The sequence below is a fragment of the Polypterus senegalus genome, chromosome 14, assembly GCF_016835505.1.
Source record: "Polypterus senegalus isolate Bchr_013 chromosome 14, ASM1683550v1, whole genome shotgun sequence".
In the NCBI taxonomy this organism is placed as follows: domain Eukaryota; kingdom Metazoa; phylum Chordata; class Cladistia; order Polypteriformes; family Polypteridae; genus Polypterus; species Polypterus senegalus.
Window position 1 is genome coordinate 134711660 of NC_053167.1, and position 20771 is coordinate 134732430.

The window sequence follows — 20771 nt, forward strand, 5'->3', positions numbered from 1 at the left end:
TGAACATTTGTGGGATGTGCTGCTCAAACAAGTCCGATCCATTGAGGCCCAGCATCACAACTTTTAGGTCTTGAAGGATTTGTTGGTGAAGACACCACAGGACGCCTTCAGAGGTCTTGTAGAGCCCATGCTTCAGTGGGTCAGTGCAGTTTTAGTGGCACGAGGGCAACCTACACAATACTAGCCCTTTCGACCCTGGATTTTCTTTTTTTATGGGAACTTTTGTGAGATATTTTACCTTTGGGTGTCTAGAAAGCTCAAAAAAAATTATCACTATTATTATACAATAGCTGCCAACTACTTCAATCTTCTTGAGAAAATAAAATTGATAGTGGACCTACTTACTATGTGGTGCGCTCTGTCTGGAAGCGTCCATTTATCACTTCCATGTTATGCGAACTGTATGCCAGTCTCTCCAGTCTGCCCTGATATTAGCACGCAAGATGCCAACGGCTGCAAACGTACCTGTGCTAGTAATGGGATGTCAGGGCCAAAAGGGTTAGCCAGGTGGTGTTAATGTTGTGGCTGATATACAAGATGCATTTGCAAGTATACACCACTTGTTATGTTGCAGTATTTGAATTCTTATACTTGACTGTCCCTTCACTTTACGCTCTGCCCTTGAATCTACTGGTGCGAGTGCCACTGATCCTGCATAAAGGAGTGAGAAAAGTCGCATTACAAAACATTTTAAGGGCTTTGTGTCTGTGTCTGCTGTCATTTCCGCAAGCAATCAGAACGCTGTGATGTCTCGCCCGTCTGCCCCAAGTAGTTTTACGTTTGGCGGGAGAAGCGCAGATTTCGGACACGCAAACAGCGGTGAGTGTCAGAGTGTTGTGGCTCGAACGCAGTGGCGGAGTTCGACTTCGTGCTGCTCGGGGAAGGGCGGGGCGATGCTTCAATTTGCCGACCTCTAACATACCTGAATAATCTGTTTAAATAGAGAATTAAAATGATGTATAGAGAAAAATTAAGATCAATTTTGCATAGATTTATTCATATATAGGTTACATCTTGCACGAAGAAGGGGTTATGAGTTGCCTCGAAAGCCTGCATATTGTAATCTTTTTAGTTAGCCAATAAAAGGTGTAATTTTGCTTGGCTTTTCTCTACATTCATATATAGAGAAACAGAAATCATTTTTCACATATAATTATTTATAAGTATCAACTAGACAAGAATGTCGAATAGACGCACTGATAAGCCGTGTTCTAATTATTAGTTTAATATAATTACGCAGCAAAAACCAGAACCACTGTAGTGTACAAGTGAGAGGTGGGGATGTTTTCTGCACAGAGCGAGAACGCATTCGGATTGATAACGAAACGAAATTATAAGTCAGCTGTTTATCTTCCTAGAAATTCTTATCGGTGTAATGTTTATGTTTATTTTAGTTATCTCCTTTTAAATTTCAACTGCTGTGTCTGATACCGTCACAAAGGACAGTCTGAAAAATATTTTTGAAGCATTTGTGGATAACAATTTAAGAATTTGACTTTTTTCAATCATAAGTGATATTTTTCCGAACCCTGCTGCTTACACGAGAATTGTACTGAGCCTTTTGGCCAAATAATGCCGCCCCCAAAAATATGCCACCTGGGGCGGGCCGCCCCCTCCGCTCGCACGCCAATGCAAGCTGAGTGATACAATTACACGCTGAAACTTACAAATTGTTGGCAACAGTTTCCATTGAGTATGACCTATGGCGTCCACGCTGGATCAGAAGGATTTAGTGAAAAATTTTGCGAAGCAGAAGGCAGGAAAAATTAATTGTAATTAAATGTGTCATTTTGTGCAATACATACAGTATGTCGATTTAAATTATCATTTCCTTCTGTAGAACTTCGATTTTTTTAAAAAAAGAATCTTATTTGTAAAACAAAGGGCGCAATAATAAGCTTGCCCGAGGTTGCAGCAAAATAACCCACGCACTGGCCTCAGCTACTTAATAATGAACATATTCGGCACGATTTTAGACATTTCTTTTTTCCCAAAATAGGACCCAGGTGCCCATAACGTCCATAAATTCAATAGCGCTCCAATTTTCATGTCATTTTCTAACCCACTTCATTCAGGTCAGGGTTACAGGAGTCTATCCCAGCTAGCATTGAGCACACGGCTCTCACACATACACACACCAATTTAGCATCGCTAATTCAGATCAGGGTCACACACACAAACCAATTTAGCATCACTAATGCAAATCAGGGTCACACACACACACAATTTAGCATTGCTAATTCAAATTAGGATTACACACACACCAATTTAGCATCTCTAATTCAGATCAGGGTCACACACACACAAGTTTAGCATCTCTAATTCAGATCAGGGTCACACACACACCAATTAGGAATCGCTAATTCTATTGACATGTGTGTCTCTCTATTTGGACAGTGTGAGGAGACCCACAAAAACACAGGGAGAATATACGAACTCCATGCCTTATGGTCTCGGGCCGCAAACTGCAAGGCCCAGTGTGTCACCAGAATGGGCTAGTTATTTTTAAATTTTTATAAAATAGGCTTCATTTTAGAACACAATCATATGTAGCAAATTTATATATATATATCGTGATTGTGAAAAAGATAATATTGCCTTGAAAAATGTCGAATTCGTCTTTCAAGGGGTAGGTTGCAGTCCAAAATGGATGGCTAGCGGGGCAAGTGTCGCGCGTGTAAATCCTGCTGTTGCACTGAATGGTCTCCACTGGGCCTCCCTGCGATCACAGATTTGGTCCCCAGGAGAAGGAAAGGCACTTTACTCGACTCTGTTCCAGTGTTCCCACCGTGCTCTTGGAAAAGCCCATCGTATCACGTCTGGGAAAATGCTCAATAAAAACACAGCACAGCACACGGTCTCCCTTGGCATTTTCCGATTTTACACGCAGGGATTTCCTCCAGAATCGTGTAAACAGGTTTCAGTCTCCAATCTCGAGTCTCGGTGCCGCCCCACTCAGTCCATCTAGACTCGCTCTCTGGCTGCCACCTTATCTCTCCTCCTCTGACGCTCTTCCTTCCTCCCCTGCCCTGCACAGCCTGGTCACATCGAGCCGCAGTTCAGCCTAAAGCTGCCGGCCACTGTACATCGCGCTAGTATCCAAATGGAATATGCGAGGCACTGAGCCCGCGCTCCGACGCTCCAATGGAAACGCGCTGAAGACGGTCGCCTCGGCACCCACCTGATTGTTAGAAGTGAGCTTCTCTGACCGCTGCATATTAACAATGCTCCCTCGCATCTGTACCCTGCTTCCTCTCTTCCTTGTATCTGGTAAGTCACGAATTCATCCAGGGCATTGCACGGCGCAGTTTTTGGCAAATCTCAGTTTATATAAAAGTGGGCATCCGTCGGGGCTGGATAGTTGTGACCGCAGTTCGCTTCTATCTATTTGTTAACTTAATGAAGTGTATTGAAGCAGGTAGGGGAGATGTAAAATAAAACTCACGCGGTATCAAGAAATGTACATGAGAGCGACCAAGTGAGTAAGTGGGCTTCACATAGTGCACCATATGCACGATCAGTTTAAACTCTGGTCGATGAATGTGTTGTTACAACTTAATGGTAGTCCAAGGAAAAGTTTGATTCGCCGTCTATTTCAAAAAGCACTGCAATTACTTCTTCCTTTTTTGTAATTTCATTCATCGACTTGGTCCAGTCGTGACGAGGCGCGGCTGCAATGAGTTAAAATTTCACATAATCCCATACATCATCCTCGCCGCTTCTCCTCCTCCTCGTATCTGTTAAGTTACCCCGTTTCCTTTTGTAGTGTCCGGTCTTTTGGTTGGATTGTTAGGGCAAGAACACTGTTTACGCTTCTTAACTGCACCCGCAATCCCCTTCAATAATCCGTTATTTGGTCTGCACGCCAATGGCAGCCTTTTCGAAAGAAGAATCGTGCTTCGTATAGCACCACAATGATGGTACAGGAAACTGAAGTGATGAATCGCGGGCGGTAAATGCTTATAAAACCCCGTAGCTTTAAAACTACTGCAAATGTTTCGTCAGAAGCACAATTTATGTTACTTTTTTTGACACAGAAATCACAGACATGAGGATAATTGGAATAACACTTGTTGGCTTTAGACCATGTGCGCATGCGCGTGCGCGCGGGGCCGTGACCAACTTGTTTTTTCCTGTCACAATGCAGTGGAATAAAAGCTTAAACATCTGGGCTGCAAGTGTGTAGTGTAAAGTTCAGCGGCTGTTCTTTATTATCTATCTATCTATCTATCTATCTATCTATCTATCTATCTATCTATCTATTATATAGTGCCTTTCATATCTATCCATCTGTTTATGTATTATATAGTGGCTTTACTATCTATTTACTGTATATCATGTCTTTCACATCTTTATAGCTGTTACATAGTACATTTCATATATGTCTCTATCTATTATATAGTACATTTTATCTATCTATCTATCTATCTATCTATCTATCTATCTATCTATCTATCTATCTATCTATCTAAGTGCCTTTTTGTCTGTTGCTAGTGCGGTGGTCTCTTTGCCGCCATGGCCCACTGGCACTGTTTGCTCAGGTTGTACCCTCACAAGTGCCTCAATCACCTCTGGCAGCTCTCAGTTTGGACTCTTCAGTTCTTGTTAAGTTTTTTTTTTATTATTCTTTGTAGTGTCGGAGGTTCTCTGCAATTCTGATTTATTTTTTCCTTATCACATCGTGTCTATAAGTTTGCTCAGGTATTTGGCTTAACTCGGCTGTGATCTGTAAGTAACTTTAAATAAAACATTCATTTGCTAAATAAGTAATTATTCCCATTCTCTGAATTTATCACATGTTTAAAGTTGCTTTAGATAGTTGAAGATGGTCCCGCATGGCACCAGTCAGGTGTTCAATTCTCCCTGCTCCTCCATGGTAGACCGTACCGAGTGACTGTGTCAACTCCTGGAGTTAAGGTGACATGGAGGAGGGCTCCTTTAAGGGACACCGTGCCATGGCTTTCATTTCAGCGGCTCTGAATGGTTCACTTCCTTTTGCTCCTTGTGAGTGACTGACGCTCCTCGGTGTTCACTTGGCTTTGAGTCGAGGCATTTCCTTCTTAAGGTTTTCTGGTGAAAGAGTGAATTATTGACTTTGGTGGGCAGTGCGGTGGTGCAGTGGTCAGTGTTGCTGCCCCTCCTTTTATTGGGCTCAGACTTCTGTTCTGTTCCAGTTGTTATGTCTGTGCTTTCTCCTTGAGCAGATTTCAAGTTTATCTCCGTGATGTCCAGGTTTAGTTAATTACTGGTTGAGCTCCCATCTGGTAATTGTTCTGTGCATTAGGGCTGCACTGAGGCTCCACAGTTTCCTGAAGTTTCTTCACAGCTCGGTTCTCGTGATTTCAGCATGGCTTGTGGGATTTGCACCTTCTCCCTTTGCTGAAGTCAGTGTTTCTCCGTGTGCTCCAGCTGCCTCTTGAATCCCAAAGATGAGTAAGTTGGCATAATTGGCACCTCTTTAAAAACCTTGGGCATCACATTGAATTGTTGGTTCCTGTTTTGTGTCTGATGATGACAAGACGGCCATCTTGTCCCCTCAAAACAGTAGAGGGATCACATAGACTCGGAAAATCAATGGATGGCAAATATTACTTAAACTTCACATTTTCTATTAGTAATTCTTTTTAACTTCATATAACACTTTTATTATAAGGTGGCACAGTGGTAGGGCTGCTGCCTCGCAATAAGGAGACCCCCTGTATGGAGTTTGCATGTTCTCGTCGTGTCGTCTAGGGTTTCCTCCCACAGTCCAAAGACATGCAGTTTGGGGGATTGGGCTCTGATAAAGTAGCCCGTGTGTGTGTGTGTGCGCGGGCACGAGTGTGTCTGTTCTCAGGTGTTGGTCCTGCCTTGCACCCTTTGATTGATGGGATCGGCTCCATCTGCCCTGTGGTCCTGCCCTGGGTAAGCAGGTGTAGGAGACAAACAGAGGACAACATCAGCTGTTCAGGGTCTTTATCACACAGCCCCACATGGACACTTAATTGAAATAAAAAGATGGGACCACCGGTCTGTTACAAGCTTTTTTGAGACATCGCTTGTTCCTCAAAGTTGGCATCTCTGTAAAGAGCAAGGTTAGGAGTGATGGCTGGATTCTGTTTCCATTTCCTCCTATACCGGTCATGGGACTAGAAGTGCTGTCCTCATTCATCGGGTAATTCGTCCCCTGGTCTGAAGAAAACACAAGTGTCTGATGCTGCGTTCTTCCTCAACTGGGATGCTGTTAGTTTCAAAGTTTCCATTAGAAATGCCCATACAAATCGATTTTTCCTACTCAGTATGTCGGTAGAGCCTCCCCCAGCCCTGACCATGAAATCCAAGATGGCTGCTGGTGTGTCAACAGTTCTGTTTCATAGGACTAGGCAAGCCATTAGGGATGTAAAGACATGAGACCTTCAGCTTAGATTGTGTGGGATTGTCAAATGAGTGGTGGCGCCTTTCTGGGTTATCAAGTGGGGCCCCAATCCCAACATTTCACCGAAAGGCCCAAGATGTCCCCATTGGATTCAGCAGTGAATCCTGGCATCTCGGGCTCACCCCCAAGATGTCATCTACCCAGTTGAAGGCCCGCAGGAGTTCCTCCTCTTGAGCTGAGTTACTGAATGCCCTGTGCGGCAGATCTGGAGAGGTCCTTCAACGCTTGAGTCTGACCCCACACTTCCAACTCCTGGAGTAGCCTTGATGTTGAGGTGGCAATAAACCCTCTGAAGCGTTCTGCTCTTTATGGTCACCTTTACTGTATGTCTCTTTAGATCAGTTGTACACACGGTGCTGTGTGATGTCTATCTGTGGACAGAGTGAAACGGTGTTTGGATGAGCAAAACACCACATAATGCGTTCTTTACTAGTTGTCCGTATTTCAAAAGAGCAAGCATAACCAAAGTCGTCTTCAAGGTGTCCATACTGGTTTTCTGAATGTTTTCCTGGAACACATTCAGCTTGGATGTGACGTCATTCCAAGTTCCGACTTTTGAGGTAAATTGAACGCAGTCTTAATTACGGATGGTGCCTTCGTGATTTCGTTCCCTGCACCTTCTGTTTCTGAGCCTGTGTGACACAAGTAAAGAACATGGATGGCTGGATGATGGGTATGTTTCACGGAGATTCGGCTTGTTATTTAAATGCCCCCTCATCCGTCCATCCATCCATTCCAAATCAGAGTTGCTGGAGTATGGCTCTGTCTCTGCAGCATCAGATACAGGACAGGAGCTGGTGCTGAATGTGACAGACCCTCGATTTGTTGGTTTTAATTTCCTATTCGCCTAACCCGCACCCTTCTGTTTGTTGCGTATCAACTTGAGTTTGTGTTTTGTGATTTTTGAATAATTAAATTTTATATATTTATGTACAGGTAGTCCCCAGGTTACGGACATCCGACCTACGACTTACGAACGGGGCCACAGATGCGATGCATGTGCCTCAGTAACTGCCGCTCTGTCATCTTCGGCCTGGGGACGCTGCCAGCGGTGGCTGGATGGAGGCTGGAGGGTGGTGATTTCGCTGCCCGCGCAGTGTAGTGTCCCTTGGGTGGCTCCCGGCGGCAAGCAGTTTCACTGCCTGCCCACCACACATGGCTACCCCGTTCGTTCTCGGTGGGCAGCTGGTAATGCTGCAAGCGGTGACCCCATTATGGCTGAACGGAGGCCATTGAGGGTGAACGGGGTGTAGCATTGTAGTGTGCATCAGATGGCTGCCTATTGAATGAGGGCGATTCACTACCCGCCTTTGGCCGCACCGTGTTCGTTCTCGGTGGGCAGCATACTGTAGTGGAGGTGACTATGAGGTGGGCTGGTGATGAACCCCCCCTCGATGCCCCCATTCATTCTCAACAGCAAGCCTGCTTGTACTGTTACACACATAGCAGGAAGTTGTCTCTTGTCAGTACATCAGACGTGTTGACGACGGGTGCCTTCCTGCTGTGATAGCGTGGACAGTGCTGTGCAGAAGAGCTCATCTTAACCTTCTGTCTTCACCCTTCAAGAATGACTGTGAAACATAAATCTGATGCAAGTGCTGGTAGATATAGTAAAGAAGAGAAAAACCATCACCATTGAAAATAAAGTAGAGATAATAAAAAGGTCAGAGAGAAGTGAAACTCCATCATTCATTGGCAAAGCACTTGGTTACAGTCGGTCAACAATAGCATTTGAAGAGCTGAGTTGCAAAATCAGCTAAGTACAGGAGACAACATTTTGTGAAAAGGAGAAAAATAATTTTTAAGTATTTTGAAATGATATTTTTAAAATTATTTTTGTAGAATGTTGGTTGTTGCATTACTGAAGGTCAATTGCTGGACATCTCAGAAATCTGAATATTTTACATTTTTGTAAAAAATAGGAAAAAACGTACTTAGCAGGTTTTGACACTAAATCAATGCTATTCCATAAACTTACAAGTAGAAACTTTCATCAAAAGTGCTCTGGATCTTGAAATATTTTTATTATATAACAAAAGAAATACAGAGCTTTTAGTCTCTAAACTATTTAGCTAAAAAGTAATGCTAAAAGTCATGAATGCCTGTTAAGCATTGTTTAAGTAGTAAATTAAACAAGTTATAAGCAATCCCTAGAATGTCAATATTCTACATCGTCTTCATCATATATTTTGGTATTACTGTCTGCCATTGGTTTAGTGTTTTTGCTGGGAGGTAGAACACTAACTTTTTCTGATTGCGGATTGTCCATATTGACTCCCATTTTGCTAAGCAACATTTCGACATCCTTTGCTTTTGCTGGATTACCACAACAATTCAGTGGAAGTGGGTCAGCTGACAACTTTTTTATTTTGCTGCCACGTTTCACAATAGTGTGACTGCAAAAGTCGCCCGAATACGTGGTCTTTATGTTTATGTTGCTTCTTGTTATTTCTGCCACTCAAACTTTTGTCAAGTGAAATGGGAGCTTTTTTTTGCAGACTTTTGCAGTTGTAGACTTGTAGTTAAGCAGCTGTCAGTCTCTTCCTAAAACTCTGAGTGTGGCATATTGAGATGATTGGCTGGTGTACTTAGCAGCTTTTGTAACTAAGCTTGTTATATACTTAACAGGTTTTGGAACTTACATCAAAATTTATAGCACTACATTTTGGTACTTAGCAGGTTTTGAAGCCCACTTCAATACCAAGCACATAGCCGACCCTTTGAGTCACAAACATGCTTCACCTAAAGTTCGCCAAAAAATGTACTTAGCAGGTTTTGGAACTCACCTCTTCATTTATTAAATTTATGTACCTGTTCCGATTTACATACAAATTCAACTTAAGTACAAACCTACAGTTCCTATCTCGTACGTAACCTGGGGACTGCCTGCATAGTGATTTTTTTTTAATTATTATGTTTCGTATATTTGTGTTTTCAATAATTTTTGTAAATATTTACCATCATTTCACTTGTGCCTCCATTCCATGTGTTTTTGTGGGTGGAGTTCCAGGAGGCGTGGTCACCCTGACATCACCACTGCTGGCCCCTCCCTCTCTCTGTCTTTATCTGGAGGCCAGAGTGAGAGATCCAGTCAGTGGCTCATTGGTTTTTAGTAGGAGACTTTTATAAGTGTTATTAATTAATTAATTACTGTTTTAAAAAGAATATCATTCTGTTATTAAACTCTGGTTCCTCTTGAATCTTCAGTAGAAGAAAACCCCCACATATAGTATACCAGGGGTGGCGAACTCCAGGCCTCGAATGCCGCAGTGGCTGCATGTTTTCATTCTTACCATCTTCTTAATTAGTAACCAGTTTTTGCTGCTGATTACTTCCTTTAATTAACTTGACTCAGGCCCTATAGTTGTTTCTTTTTCTTTAATTAACAGCCAAACAATAATTAGACATAAAACAAGCCACCACATGACCAGCTCCCCTGTGGCCATCACACAATATCTGAAATTAAAGAGATGTGAAGGTCTTGGTAAAGTTGATCTCTCAGGTCACCAAAACATTTTGACATTGGCTCTCTTAGGAAGAACAGAAAAACAACAGTTTTTGAAATGTGTGCTGTGGCAAAATGAGAGCAACAACAAGCCATGGAATTAAATAACGGCTTTAATTAACAGCAGGAATTGTCTTCTCATTAAGAAAGTGGTTGGAGTGAAATTGGTTGGAGTTTGAAGCCCCAGTTTAGCTGGTCATCTGTTGGCTCGTTTCATATCTAATTTCTGCTTGGCTGTCATTTAATGAAGAAAGGAATCAATTCAGAGGGCTGAACTCTTCTAACAGGGCTATTAAAGTGCTGGGGAAAAAGTAAATTAGCAGTGGAAACTGGTCACTGATTAGGAAAAGGTTTAGAATGAAAACCTGCAGCCACTGCGGCCCTCCAGGACTGGAGTTCACTACCTGTAGTATACTGTTCGACTCGTCTTGATGTCTAGTTAGACAAGATGTTGAGGTTTTTGGGGTTCCTCCCCTACTTGTGGCCCCCTAGACCACAGGTGTTGAACTCCGGGCCTGGAGCGCCGCAGTAGGTGCAGGTTTTCATTCTAACCCTTTTCCTAATCAGTGACCAGTTTTCACTACAAATTAACATGTTTTCGTTTCACTTTAATAGCCTTGTTTTTAAGGATTCAGTCCTCTGAATTGATTTGTTTCTTCATTATATGGCAGCCAAACAGAAATGAGATGTGAAACGATGCAACAGATGACCAGCTAAATTATAGTAACAACAACAACATCATTTATATCTATAACACATTTTCATACAAATAATGGAGCTCAAAGTGCTTTACATGATGAAGTCATTAAAATTAAAATCACAGAACACTAATTAAATAGAATAAAAGTAAGGTCTGATGGCCAGGGAGGACAGAATAAACAAAAAAAACTCCAGACGCCTGGAGAAAAAAATAAAATCTGCAGGGGGTCCGAGGCCATGAGACCACCCAGCCCCCTCTAGGCATTCTACCTAACATAAATGACCTCAATCAGTCCTCATTGTATTCAAGGTTCTCATGGAAGGACTTGATGATGACGGTCACGTGGACTTCAGGCCTTCAATCCATCAATGTAGGGACATCACGGTGCTTTGATTAGGTGGTGGTGGCGCAGGTCGCAATCACAGAAAACCGGAAAGAGAACAGCAGAGAAAGTAGGGGTTAGTATGGATGTTGGAGCCACTATGAATAATAATGATAATTAATTGAACATGCAGAGCATCAGGATTAAATTAAAATGAAGTTATGAGAAAGCCATGTTAAAGTAATGTGTTTTTACCAGTTTTTTAAAGTGCTCCACTGTATTAGCCTGATGAATTTCTATCTCTCTTCTATTCTAGATTTTAGGTACATAACAGCAGAAGGCTGCCCACCTCACCACTTCTTTTAAGTTTAGCTCTTGGAATTCTAAGCAGACACTCATCTGAAGATCTAAGATTACGATCTGGAGTGTAAGATGTCAGACACTCTAATATATAAAATGGAGCAGAGATTATTTAAGGCTTTGTAAATCATAAGCAGTATTTTAAAGTCAATTCTGAATGACACAGGTACAGTGTAGTGACATCAAAACTGGAGAAATGTGCTCGGATTTTCTTTTCCTAGTTAAGGTTCTAGCAGTTGCATTCTGCACTCATTGCAAGTGATTGATGTCTTTTTTGGGTGGTCCTGAGAGGAGTGCGTTACAATAATCTAGTCGACTGGAAACAAAAGCATGAACTAATTTCTCAGCATCTTTCAATGATATAAGAGGTCTAACTTTTGTTATATTTTCTTAAGTAAGAAATTCTGTCTTAGTGATATGATTAATATGTGATTTAAAATTCAGGTCACAGTCAACAGTTACCCCTAAATTCTTTACCTCCATCTTTTAATCCTAATGCATCAAGTTTATTTCCAATAACCTCATTATATCCATTATTTCCAATCACGACAATTTCAGTTTTTTCTTTATTTAACTTGAGAAAGTTACTACTCATCCACTCAGAAACACAAGTAAGACATCATGTTAGTGAATCAAGAGAATCGGGGTCATCAGGAGCTATTGATAAGTACAGCTGTTTGTCATCAGCATAGTTGTGGTAGCTCACGTTGTGCCCCAAGATAATCTGACCTAACGGAAGCATGTAGATCGAAACGAGCAGCGGATCCAGGATAAACCCTTATGGAACACCATATCGGATATCATGTGTCTTTGAAGTATAATTACCACAACTAACAAAGACATTTCTCCCTGCCAGGTAGGATTCAAACCAATTTAAGACCCTGCCAGAGAGGCCCGCCCATTGACTAATGCGATTTCTAAGAATATTGTGATCAATGTTATGTGGCACTCAGATCTAAGAGGATGAGAACAGATAAATGGCCTCTGTCTGCATTAACACCCACAAGTCATTCACTACTTTAACGAGTGCAGTTTCTGTGCTGTGATTTGTTCTGAAACCTGACTGAAACTTATCAAGAATAGCAGGTTTATTGAGGTGGTCATTTAACTGCATAATGACTGCCTTCTCTAGAATTTTTATTTAAGAAAGGCAGGTTAGAAATAGATCTAAAATTTTCAAAAGCAGAGGAGTCGAGATTACTTTTCTTGAGTAGGGGTTTATCTACAGCAGTCTTAAGACAGTCTGGGAAGTCCCCCGTATCTAATGACGAGTTTACTATGTTAAGCACACTATCAATTAGCACACCCGATACTTCTTTGAAAAACTTGTTGGTATTGGGTCAAGGACACTGGTGGAGGGTCTCAGTTGAAGCGTTTTTTAACAATATGCTTCTCATGAATGTTTTCTATCATTATTTCTATATTAAATAGTAAAAGAAAAAGGTCTGATAGACCGATATCAATGATCTGCTTCACATCAACTTTCAGTCCTTTAGTAATTACTAAGTCTAACGTATGACCTGCTTTATGTGTAGGCTGACTAACGTGCTGTCTCAAATCAAGAGTCCAGGAGGTTTATAAATTCTCTAATGTCAAACTGACGCTTGATTGCAGTTATTGCTGCTAAGGGTGGCCCAACCAGTTATTAGGTTCAGGGGGCAATTACTTTTTCACACAGGGCCATGTAGGTTTGGATTTTTTTCTCCCTAAATAATAAAAACCATCATTTAAAAACTGCATTTTGTGTTTACTTGTGTTATATTTGACTAATGGTTAAATGTGTTTGATGATCAGAAACATTTTGTGTAACAAACATGCAAAAGAATAAGAAATCAAGAAGGGGGCAAATAGTTTTTCACACCACTGTAAGTATTCACAGCCTTTGCCATGAAGCTCATCCTGTTTCCCCTGATCATCCTTGAGATGTTTCTGCAGCTTCATTGGAGTCCACCTGTGGTAAATTCAGTTGATTGGACCTGATTTGGAAAGGCACACACCTGTCTATAGAAGGTCCCACAGTTGACAGTTCATGTCAGAGCACAAACCATGCATGAAGTCAAAGGAATTGTCTGTAGACCTCCGAGACAGGATTGTCTCGAGGCACAAATCTGGGGAAGGTTACAGAAAAATGTCTGCTGCTTTGAAGGTCCCAATGAGCACAGTGGGGTCTATCATCCATAAGTGGAAGAAGTTCAAAACCACCAGGACTCTTCCTAGAGCTGGCCGGCCATCTAAACTGAGCGATCTAGGGAGAAGGGCCTTAGTCAGGGAGGTGACCAAGAACCCAATGGTGACTCTGTCAGAGCTCCAGAGGTCCTCAGTGGAGAGAGGAGAACCTTCCAGAAGGACAACCATCTCTGCAGCAATCCACCAATCAGGCCTGTATGGTAGAGTGGCCAGACGGAAGCCACTCCTTAGTAGAAGGCACATGGCAGCCCACCTGGAGTTTGTCAAAAGGCACCAGAAGGACTCTCAGACCATGAGAAACAAAATTCTCTGGTCTGATGAGACAAAGATTGAACTCTTTGGTATGAATGCCAGGCGTCACGTTTGGAGGAAACCAGGCACCGCTCATCACCAGGCCAATACCCTCCCTTCAGTGAAGTATGGTGGTGGTAGCATCATGCTGTGGGGATCTTTTTCAGCCGCAGGAACTGGGAGACTAGTCAGGATAAAGGGAAAGATGACTGCAGCAATGTACAGAGACATCATGGATGAAAACCTGCTCCAGAGCGCTCTTGACCTCAGACTGGGGTGACGGTTCATCTTTCAGCAGGACAACGACCCTAAGCACACAGCCAAGATATCAAAGGAGTGGCTTCAGGAAAACTCTGCGAATGTCCTTTGAGTGGCCCAGCCTGAGCCCAGACTTGAATCTGATTGAACATCTCTGGAGAGATCTTAAAATAACTGTGCACCGACGCTTCTCATCCAAACTGATGGAGCTTGAGAGGTGCTTCAAAGAGGAATGGGTGAAACTGGCCAAGGATAAGTGTGCCAAGCTTGTGGCATCATATTCACAAAGACTTGAGGCTGGAATTACTGCCAAAGGTGCATCGACAAAGTATTGAGCAAAGGCTGTGAATACTTATGTACATGAGATTTCTCAGTTTTTTTATTTTTAATAAACTTGCAAAAACCTCAAGTAAACATTTTTCACGTTGTCATTATGGGGTGTTGTGTGTAGAATTCTGAGGACAAAAATGAATTTAATCCATTTTGGAATAAGGCTGTAACATAACAAAATGTGGAAAAAGTGATGCGCTGTGAATACTTTCCGGATGCACTGTATGTACAGTGGTGCCTGATACCTGGAACTTAATTTGTTTCAGGAAGCTATTTGAACTGAATCAAGTCTGAATCAATTTTCCACTTGAGAAATCGTGGAAAATGAATTAAGCCATTCCCAGACCATTAACAATATCCATCCATTATTCAACCTGCTATATCCTAACTACAGGGGTCTGCTGGAGCCAAACCCCACCAACACAGGGTGCAAGGCAGGAAGCAAACCCCAGGCAGGGTGCACACACACACACCAAGCACACAGTAGGGCCAAGTTAGAATTGCCAATCCACCTAACCTGCATGTCTTTGGACTGTGGGAGGAAACCCACGCAGACATGGGGAGAACATGCAAACTCCAGCAGGGAGGACCCGGGAAGTGAACCCAGGTCTCCTTACTGCGAGGCAGCAGCGCTACCCACTGCACCACTGTGCCGCTCCCTTTAACAATATCAATTTCGAAAAACTTAAATAGCAAATACACATAATTGGTTAGAAAATGGATGGATGGACATAATTTATGGTAAAAATTGCTCAATTAAATGCCCTAAATAATAAATCAAAACATGAAAACAATAAATAAAATATGTAAATACTGTATAATAAAATTAAAATTGCATTTACTGTACCTTAGTGAGGTAGTTAATCTAACTGATATTCTCCAAACTATGCACAGTTTTTGATAAGCGGATCAGGATGCATTTCACTGCGTGTTATCCTGTATAACTATGCATGTGACAAATAAAGAATCTTGAATCTGGAATCTATTGATGTCCTGTGTGGATGCCATAGTGGCCACAATGGATCATCTGTCTCCATTGATCTCTGTCCCCCCCCTCCATATAATCTTCTGCCTCACAGACAGCCTTCATGTTCTCCCTCACTACATCCAATAGATAGGGTTATATAAAAACTGCTCAAAAAATTAAAGGAACGCTTTGAAAGTATATCAGATCTCAGTGGGGAAAAAAAATCCTGCTGGCTGTCTCTACTGCTATGGACTGGTATGGTGATGTGTTAGGAACGAAAGAATGGAAATGAAAAGGATCAACCAACTGAGGGCTAAATTCAAAGACACCCCAAAAAAACCAAACCAAAAATCAAAGGGAAACAATGATGTGGCAGGCAGGCGAGTCCATCTTTCTTAATAAACCTGTTTTATTTGATCCCAGGACGTGTAATGTGGCTGTGTTTAGGATTTCACGTGCTGCAGTGCCCCCTACTGGTCACAGTGTCTGTGTGTGTGTGTGTATGTGTGTATATCTGGAACAGGAACTCAAATGAAATATTGGTGTGCCAACCATGCCATCCCATTTACACAGAAAGGGTTGAAACAAAAATAACAGTCCTTTGATGGTGCAGAGAGTAAGAAAAATACGCACAGCGGCCAGGCTTTAGGATTGGAGGTCCGTCTTGTGCGATGTTTATCTCCTAAATGAGATGCCTCCTTGCAGGAGTGACCCGCTTTTATAGCCCGTAGACCAGAAAGAGGCATGGTCAGTTGCCCTCCCTTGGGTATCTTCTCCTAGCAGTGAGTGGGGAAAAAGAGATTGCACCCCCTGGTGTCTGGGGGTGGCAGTGCTTACCTTACAGTAGATTAGCCTGGTAGGTGACCTTTCTGATGTGCATGTGGATCACCTTATGAGCTCAGACCAGGTATGCAATACCAGACTAGGATGAGAGGGGGCATTGTCGCAGACAGTCTTGTCTCATGTCCCAAGAAGACGCCCCATGAGGGCGTGTGATCCCACCGTCCTCGCTCTGAGACATCCTGTCTCTTCCAGATAAAGATCAAGTTTATACTTGAAGCGACGCAATGCATGCTACAGCAGACGCTCCTGCTAAGCAAGCATTTTACTGTTTATACTTGAGTGCGTACTTTATGTAAATCTGGAAGAATCCACCAGGTGGCAGTGTGAGATATCATCACGGTGAGAACAGGGTCGGCTTCGTTGTGTCCGATGGCACCTTATCGCAATATCTCTGAAAAGAATGTTTAATGGTTAAATCCATTAATTCAGGGATGCGTCCATTCCAGCAAGCATTGAGCACGAGGCAGAAACAATCCCTAGACTGGGCATCAGCTCATCACAAGGTGAATACAAGCACTCGCATACACACTGGTGTTATTTTAGTGTCACCAAATATGTATATCTTTGGAAGGAAACTGGAGCCCACTGTGGAAACCCAGCAGGATAAACACATAAACTCCAGGCAGGGTATACCAGGGACGTGACTCCCTGCGAGACAGCAGTGCTACCGCTCCGCCACCATGTCACCCCCATGTGTGTAATTATTAACAGTATGCATTATTTAAACAAAATTGACGATTTATCTGTAAATTGTAACATACATCCTTTAATGTATTTCATCATGAAAGTGATATTAAGTTGTCACACACGCATGTTTAGGAGCCAACTAAAGGGCTTGAGTACATGTAATTCCACGCCGGACCAGGGGATGACTAAGTGCACTAATTCTCTTTCTCGAATCCTTACAGACCATTCTAGGGAAATCCCGTCCGGCTCTGGGGAAGCCAACGACGTCACTTCCGGTTTCCGGTCCTGATGACATCACTTCCCTCACTGGCCTTCAAAGCAGCCATCTTGTTTCTACTAAATCAGTTCAGTTTTGAACTCAGTCGTGTGAACATGTCTGTTCTGTTGAATCAATTTTGCAGCCTGGAAAAATGATACAGGTGGCTGCCCCAAACCTTCTCAATGTTTTTTGGTCGTTGTTGTGACAAAGTATAAATCTAAGGATTCTAAATGTGCAGAGAGTTGGAATATCATACACTTAACGTGCTCTGTGTGCTGATCTATTGCTGTTTGCCACTGCTGTCAGGTCAGGAGGAAGCCCCAGAAAAAAAAGATGGCACAAAAGATGTTATGTGAGACTTTTAAAATGTACTGTGTCATCACGATCAGGAATATACGACTCTTGAATATAAGAGTACCACAAATGCATCTGTATGTCGGCATTTTGCTGCACTACATCGGACCATTCATTAAACATCGAAGCACACAAATTGATCCTACTAGGATCCGTATAGTGACTTTCTGTCACGTGTAGGCAGTAAACAGAGACTCTGACGTCACGTTCCAACTTTTATCACATTGCGCCCCCCGACTTTTTCCTGGTACTGCAACTGGCACATGCATCACGTTAATTTCTGAGGACCTACTCGGAGGACGCGTCAAATGAATGCTGGGAATGGATGGTAGCGATGATGCGGGCACGTATGCGTTCTGAGCGTGAAGTATAAGCCCTAAGAACCATTTACGGGCAGATCTCAGTTTTCACCCAAGCCTACTACTGGATGGATGGAAATCCACAGACAGACCCTTAGCACAGAGCCATTCGTGGCTACAGTTCTCTTTTTCTCATTATTGAAAGTCATGGAACCATGACTTTTGTTTTGGTCTTTCGCTTGTACCTGACAAAATATATAGACTTTAACATGATTATAATTCATATGACATTGTCCTGTTTCACTACACAAAGCATAACGGTAAATTTAAGATGAATAATTCAAATAAAATGTTACATTGCAGAATCACAAGTGAAAGACAGTCATGTGACTCATTTGTAAGTAATGATTCAATTTAAAGATAACTGAAACAACGAACGAGAGAAACATGTGACTCATTCTTGGGTATTGATTCATTCATAATTCAAATGAATGAGAATTGCATGACTTGCTCTTAGGTAATGACTCATTAGCAAATCAAATGAACAAGAATTGTGTGAGTCGCTCTTGGGTAGTGACTCGTTTGTGAATCAAATGAACAAGAATCATGCAGTTTGTTCTCAGGTAATGATTTCTTCTTGATTCAATTGAATGAGATTCATGTGACTGTGACGATGTTGGGTTCTGGCTCCACACTCCCATTGCTGTTGGAAGCACTTGAACCCAACACCGTCGATAATGTTACCGAGTGAGCTAGCCAGTGGAGGCAAATAAACAATTGAGCAAGGGGTGGTGCAAAAAGTGAAAACAGTGCTTTTATAAAAAACAGTCAACAAAATAAACAGTGTTCATGTAAAGTGCAGTGCTCCAAAAGTTCTTCATTAAATAATCCATAAAATGAAACGTGGAGGTTAATATAACAATAAATAGAAAAAAACAATCCTTTAAAAAACAGAGGTTAAAATCTTCTCTAGGAAGCAGTCTTTAAAACAACAACAAATCCGGTGTAACATTTCTGTTAGCGTCTCACCTGCTTATCCCGTTTGGGCCAAGCAGCAGGCAAGACGCTCTCTGCAGCTGCCCTCCTCTACACACACGAGACTGGAGACCTCCCGAACCCTGGCTCCGGTATGGCACTCATCCCAGTCCCAGAGAACTTGGTTTCCACAACGGCCAGGTCGCCACGTTGGGGATTCCAGCACCAAGTCTCCCGACTTCCGCTGCCTTTTCCATGGCCTCTCTGCGGCCAGTCGCCTTCCCTTGGTCACTCCCGCTACCTGATCGCTCAGCGGGAGCGACATCAACACAAACACCTGGGTGTCGGCCTAACACCCAGCTTCCACGCAGCTGTCCACGAGCGCTCATTCGCTCGCCCGTCCGCTTCGCTCTTCGCGGCTCGCTCTCTCTCTCTTTCACCGACCTGCTTCCTCTCCTGCTCCCGGTAACCTCCGTCCTCTCCTTTCCTTTCTCTCTCCATTTTTTTTCCTTTTTTCCCTCAACCGACTCGCGCTTCTTTTTAAATGACGAGGGCCACAGCAGCTGCAGCATTAGCCAAGGGACAATCATGAATGTGGGCAGTTCCTCACCTGTGCACTAGGTGAGAAACGCCCACACTGTACAGATCGTCCCGCGGCCCACTATGGCCCAACGTCCCCTCGCTAAGCCGCGAGCGCATCGATTACTTATTTAAAATGAATGGCCTTTGCTCAACGAGCTGTGGACCCATAACGCCACAGTGACTCATTCTTGGGTAATACTTCATTATCAAATTAAATAAATGAGAATCACACAAGTTTCTCTTAGGTAATGATTCATTAGCAAATGAAAAGAATGAGAATCTTGCAACTCATTCTCGGGTAATGATATTTGTGAACCAATTGAACGAGAATTGCATGAGTCGCTCTTGGGTAATGAATCTTTTGCAAACAAACGGGAATTGTGTGAGTTGCTCTTTGGTAATGATTTGTTTGTGAATCAAATGAACAAGAATCGTGCAGTTTGTTCACAGGTAATGATTTGTTCTTGAATCAATTGAATGAGAATCATGTGACTTATTCTTGGGTGATGATTCATTAGCAAATGAAATGAATGAGAATCACATGACTTGCTCTTGGGTAATGAATCGTTTGCAGATCAAATGAATAAGAATAGTGTAACGCCTTCTTGTGTAATGATTCTTTCGTGAATCAATTGAATGAGAATTGCATGAGTCGCTCTTGGGTAATGAGTCATTTGTCAATCAAATGAACAAGAATCACGTGAATCGCTCTCAGGTGATTTGTTTACAAATCAAACGAACGAGAATCATGTGACTCATTCTCAGGTAATGATTCAGTTTTAACTCAAAAAATCACTAACTGATGTCCAAAAAATGTGTGCTAAAGTAAAGTTGAAGGCAAAAAATTCTTCGAATAATATATTTATTAGGTTCAGTGTTGTATGACTTATTTGTTGAATGCACAAAGGAACATGAATATATTATTTTTAATATTGTTTATATATTCTGTTTTGAAAAATGCATTATTAGAATTGTTTTAAACAATGAATACATTATAATATAAATATGTTGTTACTGTATTGTACTTGCATGATAAATGAGAAAATTATCAGTGGCAAGAGTTTTCATTTGCAAATTTTGATGTAGTTTGAACTCAAAAGAATCATAAGTGAAGTGACTTCAGACTCAGGTGCTTCTTTCGCAGGCTTTTGTCAGAGATCCAAAAAGACAGTGATGACGTCACCCAGGATACGTATGCATTTCAGGGCTCCTACTGCGCTCTGCAGAATCGATTTGTTCATGATCATAAATTGACACATACGATTCACTGGAAAGAGTGATTCAGAACAAACAAATTGTTCATGAGCCGCCCATCATTAATTGTTTAATGGAGGAAGAGTTCAGGGTCATGAGGGAAACGAAATTGGAAAATGGAGCTTTGTGGTTTTTGAGAGGTGGTCACGAGGATGAGGCACTTCTCCTGTGGACGGGAGTTGA

General features: G+C 42.2%; 1 protein-coding gene across 2 annotated transcripts in view; it reads left to right on the forward strand.

Moving 5' to 3' along the window:
* Positions 1-2646: 2646 nt before the first annotated feature.
* tie1 (tyrosine kinase with immunoglobulin-like and EGF-like domains 1) overlaps positions 2647-20771 on the forward strand; it is a 197828-nt gene continuing 179703 nt past the window's right edge. Inside the window, exon 1 of one of the 2 annotated variants that reach the window (XM_039736139.1) lies at positions 2647-3270. In XM_039736139.1, the coding sequence (XP_039592073.1) occupies positions 3225-3270 (46 nt within the window). In that variant the 5' untranslated portion in view covers positions 2647-3224. The remainder of the gene's footprint in view (positions 3271-20771) is intronic. The other variant, XM_039736140.1, reaches the window with a different exon arrangement.